This window comes from Scophthalmus maximus, chromosome 12 (assembly GCF_022379125.1).
Source record: "Scophthalmus maximus strain ysfricsl-2021 chromosome 12, ASM2237912v1, whole genome shotgun sequence".
Lineage (NCBI taxonomy): Eukaryota > Metazoa > Chordata > Actinopteri > Pleuronectiformes > Scophthalmidae > Scophthalmus > Scophthalmus maximus.
In genome coordinates this window covers 4,305,316-4,316,276 of record NC_061526.1, presented here as the reverse complement: position 1 = coordinate 4,316,276, position 10,961 = coordinate 4,305,316, and the positions used below count along the sequence as shown (strand labels likewise).

General features: G+C 49.6%; 1 protein-coding gene across 3 annotated transcripts; it reads left to right on the top strand.

Moving 5' to 3' along the window:
• The first annotated feature begins 1,382 nt into the window (after positions 1-1,382).
• capgb (capping protein (actin filament), gelsolin-like b) lies at positions 1,383-10,198 on the top strand. Of its 3 annotated transcripts, XM_035616421.2 has the most exons (10): positions 1,392-1,539; positions 1,674-1,819; positions 5,164-5,357; positions 7,173-7,327; positions 8,184-8,342; positions 8,472-8,621; positions 8,870-8,956; positions 9,080-9,212; positions 9,563-9,654; positions 9,825-10,198. In XM_035616421.2, the coding sequence occupies exons 3-10, from the start codon at positions 5,165-5,167 to the stop codon at positions 9,888-9,890; spliced, it is 1,035 nt and encodes a 344-aa protein (XP_035472314.1). In that variant the 5' UTR covers positions 1,392-1,539; positions 1,674-1,819; position 5,164; the 3' UTR covers positions 9,891-10,198. The 3 variants fall into 3 exon arrangements, with proteins under 3 accessions (XP_035472308.2, XP_035472314.1, XP_035472299.2); XM_035616415.2 differs by lacking the exon at positions 1,674-1,819 and having other exon boundaries at positions 1,383-1,539; XM_035616406.2 differs by lacking the exon at positions 1,674-1,819 and having other exon boundaries at positions 1,403-1,539; positions 5,131-5,357.
• The last annotated feature ends 763 nt before the right edge of the window (positions 10,199-10,961 follow it).

Here is a 10,961-nt window from a genome sequence, read left to right as displayed (position 1 = left end):
ACAGAGTTGTGTGCATTGTGCAAATGCAGAATCCGTCCACTTGGGGGCGCTCTCAACTTGCTGTGTGAAGTTCACCTGTAGTTCAGGACACTGGCACCGGATCTTCTAGAAACAAGATTCATTTTGTACTTATATTTAAAATGTACAGGTAAAAAAAAATGAATTAGCATGTTCACAACAAAGTTGAACAGAAAAACCTTCACGAAACAGTTGCAACTTTATCAGCTTTGCGCGGCAAATTTCAAGTGAGTGACTCTCAAAATATGGGAGCAAATTCAAATTATTGTTTATGTAGCACCTTTCAAAACACAGTTACGTGGCAAATTAAAAAGTAGAAGAATCGAAGGCGTACAAGAGGAAAAAAAGTTTGAGGATCACACAGCATTAGGGCGAGAAATATGAGTAGAAATGTCACAGATGAGAAAAAGAGTAAACAAACAAAAGATTCTCAAATTATTTAATGTTAATTTGCGGCTGTATACTGTGCTCCCACCTCCCACCTACAGGTAAAGGCGTGTTTCCAGGGGAAACCATGTATATTGTGACTAATAACTGTATTTGGCCTGGTTGCTATGGCGATGGTTTGCCAATCGTGATGTGAGTCATTGAAGAGAGGGCGGTTGGTGAGAGGACAGAAAGAGTGTTGATTAACATGATTGTACATAATGTGTTAGAAATAAATCCAGGGTGATATCATGCATCTTAGCGGTACTACAGTAGAAAGCTGAGGGGAGTTTATTCTAAATTGTAATTTTTGAGTATTTTCTTATGCAATAACATCCCCTCAGGAAACATACAGTAACAATACAACATTTGAAGGCCAGGAAATATGTACATAACACATACGCATACATTCAACTTATATAGGATGTACAAAAAAATATTTCCATATCTTGTTCACAATTTCTTTACAGGCCCACATGTACATTCATTCATAATATTCATGTTTGCCCTCAGCGATTTCAGTTGGTCATTCCAGAGAGATCCCCAATCCACATGCTCAATGATGGAGCCATAGTCTGTCAGACAAATTCCAAGAACATTGGAATTTGACATTTAAAACTTTCCGGACATAATCCAATTTACTCAGGACTCCAAGTCAGATGCGGTACATCCCTCCCCATGATTCTCCAGGGACGCACGCTGGAAGAAAAAAGACAAACCCATTTCTGAAATGAGGATGGAGGAGACCCAGCTGATGATCTCGTATGTGTCTGACAAACATTTTATTTTTCTATTTTTTTTTTCAGAAATAGATAGAAAAATCAGGCTGTAAAAAAAATTGTTTTGTTTTTAATCTCCCGGGCAACGATTTGGAGGAGGAATTCAAGTTTCAGCACTTATTGCTCCTTTTGTGGTAGAGTCAGGGGGGGCCGGGCTAAAACTGCTGCAGACAGAGGGAGGAAGTGTGTGTGTGTGCGAGTGTGAGAGAGAAATAATTTGTGTGTTTAGGGACGTGTTTCTCCTCGCATGACTACAGTTCTCTCCCCTCCCTCTGCCCAGACGTGTCGTGTCCCACTGCAAACCTCATTCTCTAAGGTAAGTCTTGAGATGAAAATCTATTTTTGCAGTCGTCGTTGTTGTTCGTACTTTCTGCCGTACTTTCTCAAAGTCAGCCCTCGTTTTATTCCTTTACTTATTATTCTTTCTCTGAAACTCCCCCCCCCCCCCAGTTCCCTCTCGTTCACTCCCTTCTCTGTTTGCTCGTCACATTCCTGAGGAATCAGCTGAGGTGTCTCACTGTGGGACAGTGAAGGACTCCATGCCGTCCCGCCGCTTTGTCCAACATTCATAACTTCGCGGCACTTTTCTCTTATCGGTAGGGAGGGGGGGGAAAAAAACCCCCCTAACCTTTAATTTACTTTCCTGCCCTATCCCCGTCTCGCTTCCCGCCGATCGCTCCTGCAGCTGCTGTTTCGCAACTTCCTCTGCGTCAGGGCGTGGGCACCGAAGGGGCCAACAGCCTCGGAGACCTTGTGCCTTAGGTCAGACGAGCAGTTGTAGAAGTTGGGAAAATCACTGCTGAAGGGTCATCTATCCTTCACACGACTCTTTGGTGCTTTTCTCGGCCTCTTCCTGTGTGCTCGGTCTGTCTGCCTTCAAATCTCATACACATGCGGTGCACCCGGCTACACGCGCACGCAGTGTTGCTCTCAGGTCTCTCTGCCCCTGCGGCTCTGTCCGCCTGCACAGTTGTCAGCTCTCATATTTCTGTCTGCCTATCAACGCGCGGGTGACCGATTGACTCTTTGACCCCTGTCGCCAGTCTGTGACCTTGTGTCTCCAACTGAACCCCCCCCCCATTGTATATTCTCTCCCTCTTTCTCTTTCCACCTCTACGTCTCCTCCATAGCACCAATGTGCCACAAACCGCTCGGTCGACGTGACAAGTTCCTATATTCTAACCACGCGTGCTGCCGTCAGCAGGACTCTAGACACAGTTTCTGGACACAAATAAGAAAACTGCAACGACAAATCAGAAAACACCGACCCAGATGTTTTCTCAAGAGCAAAAAAAAAAGAGAGAGCTTTTAAGATGGGTGGTTGTTTCTGACCAAAATGCACCTTGGGAGTCGTAGTCACGTTCTCATCTTGATGGTTTTTTTATTTAAGCAGGCTTGTATCTTTTATTTTTTATTTCTTTATTGCATGATCACATATTTTCCAGCGCAGCTCCCTATCATGTGTCCTGATGATTCAACTAGGACAGGGGGTTTTTAAAAATATCAGTCATTCCTTTCCACTTCGCAGCACTGAGAATGATAAAGGCCTCATGATTCGTACTTGGGAGGTTCCTACTGTCCACGAATGAGGAATGATGGGAAAGAAAAGCGGGGGCCCCAGAGTCACTTCTGTCGCACGTCAGGGGCCATTAATTCCTCGTCACCCCCCCCCACACACACACACGGAAAAGGAATAGATGGTTTTTATTTATGAACGCGAAGAAAAATTACATCAATTGGTAACACACATTGGAATTGAGTTCGTTCAACTTAGAGGTAACAAGTTGAGACAATTTTTAATTTGTAAATTAATTCATTTGTGTGTTACCAATTGATTTTTTTTAAGTTTAGAGAGAAGGCATACAGGGAAAGGGACAGGATAGAGGAGGAGGAGGAGGAGGAGGGAAGAGTGGAAAGATGGAGGAGCCAGCGGCCTGCTCTCCAGTAATTATCCATTTGGTGTGTATCTTTAGCCAGGAACCAGGAACCAGGAACATGACCCACCCCCCCGACGCGCACACACACTCACACACAAACACACACAAACACACGTCCAGCATCCTATCCACAGGCTGCAGGTTGGCTTTCAACACGCCGGCTCCGGTTACCTCCCTCATATAAGCTAACCAGGCCACGGGAGCGCAAGCGCTCACTCCTCCACAGACCTCGCGACCCCTCACAACCCCAAACACGCGCGCGAGCGAACACACACACACACACACACACACACACACACACACACACACACTCCAGTGGACACGCAGAATGGAGCTGGAGTCAGACAGCATGCCAGAGGCACCAGAGGCGATCATACAGTTAAGTGGACCGGGGCCTTTTCCCCTCTGCCTGCTTACTTACTCTCGGAGTGGCTCTCCGAGCACTGTAACCTTAACCCGAGGGGGGGCCCCCTTGCATGTGGTGGCTCGGGCCCCTGCTTTTCTGTCTCCTCGCTCCCTCGGCTCCTCGACCTGCTGCTCTGGTCCGTGAACCGCAGCAACGTGCTGGTCGCAGCTTATCAAAGTGATGCACAGCTGTGTAGAGGTATTGGCCGACATCTGGAGAGGAGGGTGATGGATTCACTCGGTTGGTTGAAAGGGACGAAGCTGCTGCTGCTGCTGCCGACATCCTGCTGCCTACGGAGGCATTTCAACAGATATTATCAGAGTCGGCGACAGTGTGCCGCTATCTGACTTCCTCCTCACGCCAACCAAAACCCGGGCGTCCATTCCCAAATGGAGACCGTCGCGCCTCCTGTTCCGGCCGACTTCTTTCCCTCTTCTCTTTTGTTCTTTTGCGACGTAGGAGTGGCGACTACAATCTCTGCAATCCCCTCATCCTCCTTTATCATTATGGCCTCTGGACGGTGCCCGTCCGGCAGCGAAACCGAAAGGTGGACTGCGTATGCAAGAGTTGCGCAACGAAAGGCGCCACTCGGTATAATGGTCATGTTTGCTTTTCAAGACCGCAATATTTGAGTTTCATAGCCCCAAAAGCTCGCGGAGATTTTTCTAATCGAAAGAGAGGAAAAAAAATGAAAAGAACTCAAGAGCCCCTTACTCCAATTTTCCAGGGCTTTTAACCACTTGTCATGGTTTTCCTCTGGCTGGAGATGGTGCTCTTAATCACACGCCCTGCTGTTGGTCACCAAACCAACGGGTGATCAACTTACGCCTGAAGTAAATACACAGCGAACTGAGCCGTCCCCATCTGCGGAGGAAGGCCGCGATGCAAGGTCGAGAAACTCTCCGAACAGCTAGTAAGCGGGCCTTGACTCAAGTTTCCCCCTCCGTTGGTCAAGCCCAATATGGAAGGGGGAAAACGCACTATCGGCCTCGGGGCTATGTAACCCAAGATGAACTCACCGCTCCCCGGACTGTGCACGCCAGTGTCTGACGCGCGTCCCTGTCTTATCTGACAAACGATAACGTTGCGAGGTGCGATAATTGCAACGGACGCGGTGAGAGGCCGTTGAACAGAGAGGCAGCGGTGCAGAGGAAGGCGAGAGCAGGCCGCAAGAGAGAGACAGCGCTGGGGCTCGGGCGACACGTTTCACCGCGTTAAGCGTCTCCCACACGGCACACGCTCTTTTTTTTCCCCCCCGCCCGCCGCGTGAAACGGTGGAGAAAGCCCTGCGACAAAGGCAGAGGAGCGCGTCGAGGTGACTCACCCCCGACCCGTGGCACGAGCCAGCGTGCACGTAGCCACACCGGGGTTTTTTCTTTTGTGTGCGGCGATTGTCTCGTCTGTCCATTGATGCAATTTCCCCCAGACTTAAGTAGGGCATTTCGAAAAGTGGACACTCAAGTGACAAGTCAGCCACTTCCTCCGCTCATCGGGCTTTTGTTGGTCTGAACCTCTGCCTCTCACTTCTCCTCCCGCCTTCTCTCGCCCCTTTTGTCCTCACCAGTCTTCTTCTCGCCCCCCTCCCCTCCTCTCGCAGCATGCTCCAATTCCAGACAGTGCCGGGCCAGTTCGGCGACGAGGTCCGGCGGCCGGGCCTCCGAGTGTGGAGGGTGGAGAAGATGAAGGCGGTGCCGCTGGACGCCTCCGAGGTGGGGGCCTTTTACAACGGGGACTCCTATCTGGTGCTGGAGAACCGCGGCCAGCTGGGGGCCGACCTCCACATGTGGATAGGTGAGAGGCCGGACGTCCGGCGTGAATCAAAATGGATCGTTCAGAGGCCGTGGATTAATAACAAAACCCACAGGCTTCCTTTGACAACAATACGCTGCAGTAACACAGCAGGGTTATGTGGCGTGCAGCTGAGCGATGTGATTGTGCACTCAACAGGCTTTCCAGCACTTCCCGTGCGCGACAGCATCTAATTTCAGGGCGAAATCCGTAATTTAGCTTCGTGCGTTTGAAGTGAGAGGCCTGGATATCATTTCCTTTGCAAGTAAAGGGAGGTTAGAACGAATAAATGCAACAGGAATACTGGAAAAGAGATCATCAGGGTTGAAAACGGGTGTCGTGCTCAATCTTTCCCCCCCTCAGTGTGTTCACAGTCTGTTTCTCCAGTTGGGAGAGTCCTTCTGAGGTTACCGGGTGAGATTTGGAACGGGGACGTCGTCTTTCTGAGCCAGGATTGAAAAACGGTGACAGGAAAATTGCCCCTGACTACAGCGCGCGCCTCAAAATGGCAGCAGGCTGATGCGAGTGGACGCGCAGAAAATAGCAATTGACGGATCGCAGCATATTTCTCTCCAATCAACAGACAACTGTTGTTGAAACGATTAATCTAACGCGAACACAATGTTCTCATATGTGTTAGGTCATATGTGTTAGGTCATATGTGTTAGGTCATACGCGTTAGGTCATACGCGTTAGGTCGGATAAACCGCCTCGAGTGATGCCACTTTGAGTCAGCATCCGTTGGCTGCGAAGACTGCAAGTTTGAAAACGGAAGAGGAAACTAAATCTGGGCCGCTTGCGGTGAGGAAGGAGACCCCAGAAGACGCTCCGCACTCCTGCTTGATGCTCCAATAGCCTCGCGTTGCATTGTGGGCAGTATATGTGCCGGGTTTTGACGAGGAGGGAGAATAGATGTGACAGTTACAGGAGGAGGCCAATGGCGAAGCCAGCGGAGCACGCTAAAGAATAAAGGGGACGCTTCTCGTGTTGCTGTTTTACTCTTCGACCATTGTCCAGTGCTTACTACACCCTGCACCAGTGCCGCGGTCGAGAAGTTAATGACCCTCCCGCTAATGGCGATGACACATGAGAGCACAACACTGACCCGCTGCACCATTGTGTGTTGAGAGAAGGAGCGGGAGGCTCGGTGGAGAGGGGCGGAGGCCCGAGGGACACGAAGGGGACGGCTCCTGAGCAGGGCTCATTAAAACTGCAGCACTCGAGCGTGGCCGTCGCTTCCGGTGACACGGAGCGGAGCGCCGCAGCTCCGAGAGGCTCTCCGGGCCCCCCTAACAGGTGGTGACCCCCACCATGACCCCTTCGCCCTCTGTCGGTCGCACTCTGTTCCCCCCCCCCCCCCAATCTTTCTGACCACACTTTCAAAAGTGCTTTCTCCCTTCTCTCTCTCTCTCTCTCTCTCTTTTGCCTCTTTCTTCTCCCATTCAGCTTCTCTGCCCCGGCTGCCTCCCGCTGCCTCCGTCAAGAATGTAGAAAATGAAGCTGCACAAGTCATATTGACTTTTTATCTATTTTGTTTGACTACACAGTTCTAACTTGATGTGTGACACAGTCTCCATCACTTTGTTGCATTGTAGACATTGAAGAAAGTGTCTGGCTGTGTCACATTTCACTAAAAAGCTTAGTTATTAGTTATGCAGTTTAGTCATGAATACATAAAAATAAAAAAAAACAGTGTCCCTCAAACTAAATTTCTGTAGAGATTTTCTACAAAAAGTTCTTTTCTTCATTCTGGACTTTCTGAGTGGAAACATTTTGTGTCGGTTCTTTCCTCTTATTTTTTTTCTTCTTTTGCCACAGGCGAGAAGTCGTCCCGGGACGAGCAGGTGGCGTGCGCCATGCTGGCCACCCAGCTGGACAACTTCCTGGGCGGCGACCCCATCCAGCACAGGCAGGTCCAGGGCTACGAGTCCCCGGAGTTCATGACGCTCTTCCCCAGAGGAGTCAGCTACAAGGTGAGGACCATCGAGGATTGGCCCGATTCAGGACCAGATTCTGGATGTTGAGATGTTAGAAAAAGTGGAATGTCATTGAAATATGAGAGGCAGTCACTGTGCAGGAATATCCCAATTACCAGCCAAAGAACTTCCTTATCTTTTGCACGTCTTTAATTCATTATCAATTGTTAATATTTCACAGAAAAAAAAATTATAAAAAATATATTATTAGAAATTTGTTAACAAATGTTTGCCAAACTGTTTCCAGGAAATATCTTTATCATTGTTTTTTTCTTACTATAAATTACAAAAGCATTATCAGCTAAAAACATGCATGCACTCAGGTTCCATAAAACAGGAAATATTTACAGACACAAGGTTTTAATCCAACAGTAATTTGAGTATGTATGTATCATAAAGTCTAATTTATAGTTACTTACTCATTTTCCAGTTTCAAAACCAGGCAGAGACTAACTAGATTTAAAAAAAAATTGCTTCTGGGCTTATCTGTTATTTGATCTGGCATTTTTTTTTTTATTGTCAGATAAAAGCCTTTTATCATTTCACAGCGTGCTACATGTTTGAAGGGATGCCAAATTTTAACTTGTTCAAACAAACAACCTTAAACATTATCCAACAGGTCAACTGACATAATAAAATGTCTCCCTCCCTCCGCCTCCCTCTCTCTCTCTCTCTCCCTCCCCTCCCCTCTCTCTCCCTCTCCCTCCCTCTCCCTCCCTCCCTCCCTCTCCCCCTCTCTCTCTCCCTCCCCTCCCCTCCCCTCTCTCTCCCTCTCCCCCTCTCTCTCTCTCTCCCTCTCTCTCTCCCTCCCTCTCCCTCCCCCTCTCCCTCCCTCCCTCCCTCCCTCCCTCAGGACGGCGGTGTGGACTCGGGCTTCAGGAGGCCCCAGGGCTCGGGGACGGTGCACAGACTGTACCAGATCAAAGGGAAACGCAACATCCGTGCCAAGGAGGTGCAGATGTCCTGGGACAGCTTCAACAAGGGGGACTGCTTCATCCTTGACCTCGGAGAGGTGAGGTCGTCCACCACTGTGCCTCTCCTCGACGTTATTGGGCCGTTCGTGTCCACTAGAAACGCAAACACGCGCACATCGGCACAAAAACTGTAGAACAATAACGCGCCCTTCCTCCCGCTTCCCCAGACGATCGTGTCGTGGATCGGATCCCAGGCCAACGTCTTCGAGAAGCAGAAAGTGCGCGAGATCGCCTCGCTGATCCGCGACACGGACAGACACGGCAAGGCCCGAATCGTGGACTCCAACGAGGGCGAGGAGCCCGAGGAGATGCTCAAGGTACACACAGGCCTTTTCCTGCAGAAGCTGGAAGAAGTATCTCTTCTCTCATCAAGTCCTTTTTATTCTGGAGACACTGTAAGACGAGAGCGCGGAGGTTCATAATGTGAATATGAATTCTGAGCCCTCCAGGTCAAGTTACCACCAAGAACTATTTGAAAAATTAAGTTTCATGAATTCAAAAAAACCCAAAACAGATTGGGAATATCTTCTTGCCGACTTTTAATGTCCCCTCTGTTGTTGAGCAGGTCCTCGGACAGATGCCAGCCCTGGCGGAGAGCACGCCAGAGGAGGACAGCAAAGCGGACGCCTCCAACTCGGCCTCGCTCTACAAGGTGACTTCACCTGCGCGGCAAACCACCGTTTTTCGCCCTCCTTTTTCTCCTTTGGTCGCCGAGCGAAAAAACGTGAACCTTGCCCACGTTTGCCCCCCCCTCCCCTCCCCTCCCCCTCCGCAGGTGTCCGACGCGACCGGCTCCATGACGATGACCAAGGTGTCGGAGAAGAGCCCGTTCGCCAAGGAGCTGCTGGCCCGCGACGACTGCTTCATCCTGGACAACGGCGCCAACGGCAAGGTCTTCGTCTGGAAAGGTGAGGCAACGCCGGCTGACACCCCCCCGCCCCCCCCGCCCCCCTTCCCCTCCCCATGGAAACCAGCAGAACATCTGCTGCCTGAAATGCAAAACCGAGGAAAGTGATAGTCGTTGGATGCTCCCGATAGTCGGCGTCCGGGCCCTGTTGCGTGAAACTTTAATGAGCAGCGTGAACAATAATGACTGGCGGTTTGACAGGGGGGTTGTCTTAATCTAATATAACGGCGCAAAAACCATCACGCGCTGCACGGGGCGTTTGCCGTTTGACTTTTTCTTCTTCTTCCCGTGAACCCGCACGTGAACTGAACGCTGTGCATCACTCAATGTCCCCCGTCGACCCCATGTCAGGTAACGGAGCCAACGCCGAGGAGAAGAGGGAGGCCTTGCAGATGGCGGATAACTTCATCGAGCGGATGAAGTACCCCAGGATGAAAACACAGGTACTGTACCGCCCCACGTGTCTCTCCTCAGTCCACGCTGTAGAAAAGAAAAGCGGTCACGCGATCACCGCCCGGTCCGTGCCATCCCCCCGTCAGCACACGATGTAATGTCCCTTTCCCGAGATGTGGACAGTAAGCGCGCGGACTTTTTCCTGTGCATTGCGCTGCAGGTGGAGATTCTGCCACAGGGGAAGGAGACAATCATCTTCAAGCAGTTCTTCAAGAACTGGAACTGAGCACCTGATGGGAGGACGCCTGCACTCGACGACGAAGAAGAAGAAGAAGATGATGATGTGTATCTGGGGAAAAGAACAAACAGACGTTTCTTCTTCTTCTTTCTTTCTCTTTTTTTTAAATGCATCGACTTGTATGTACATATTTGTAAGGTGACTCGCTGCAGGTTGTTTTTTCCAAAACGGATTCATTATTGTTGGTGAGATTGAGAACCATCTTTTCTAAAAAAAAAAACAAAACAAACCAAACATTTGTTCCGGTGTCGCAGAGTTCACCTTCCTTTTGAAAAAGAAATAAAATCTTGATAAGGGCTCGTTTCTTGTAGAGGAAGTGGTTCGAGTTGTCCCGTCAGCACGCTTTGGTCTGCACACGTGCAATGTTCAAAAGTGCAGACTGGCTCCGGGGATATGGCCTGAACACAACGACCCAAACATGGTTACGTCACAGTCATGGCTCACTGTGAAGAGAACCATGACTCTACGCCTTTTAGCCCCCTGCTCCTACATGTGTCGCCCTGCTGTATAGTGACTGTCGCTATTAAAAACATGTTTTGATACTTCAAAAGTATGGGCAAATTGCGGGGAACTGCAGCTGCCCACGCTGCGTAGACATCCGTCACTGCTAGGCAATAACTGGGCTCTAATCGTGTGTGATGGCCTAGTTATCCATTAGTGTGACGACAGCAGAGGGATGATGATGATGATGATGATGATGATGATGATGATGCACGTGGGGAGGGACAGAGACGTGACGTTTGGGTTTTCGTTGAGCCCCCAGTCATTGGGTGAGCCTCATTGGCCGAGACGGTCGTTTTGCTTCGTGCTCTTCGTGCGTTCGCCATCACTTGTCAAGACTTTAAAAAAAGGGCGAATAAGGAAGAGTAAATAAGTCCCAAAAAAAAAAGGAGGAGGAGGTAAAGGCCCCGACACTAAGACTTACCATTTCAAGAGAATACGTTACATATGAGACTGGGATCAGAGCTTTATGGCCATGTCCTTTTCACCTGCAGTGCAATATCAGTCTGAGAGTTCTTCCCTCCGTGAGGGACAATGGACAAACTCCCAGTGCATACT

Excerpts from the sequence above, each read along its gene's own strand:
- capgb (XM_035616415.2), top strand. The coding sequence starts at position 5,165 with ATGCTCCAATTCCAGACAGTGCCGGGCCAGTTCGGCGACGAGGTCCGG. Across the intron at positions 5,358-7,172 it reads CGACCTCCACATGTGGATAG|GCGAGAAGTCGTCCCGGGAC; the intron begins GTGAGAGGCCGG and ends CTTTTGCCACAG. Across the intron at positions 7,328-8,183 it reads CCAGAGGAGTCAGCTACAAG|GACGGCGGTGTGGACTCGGG; the intron begins GTGAGGACCATC and ends TCCCTCCCTCAG.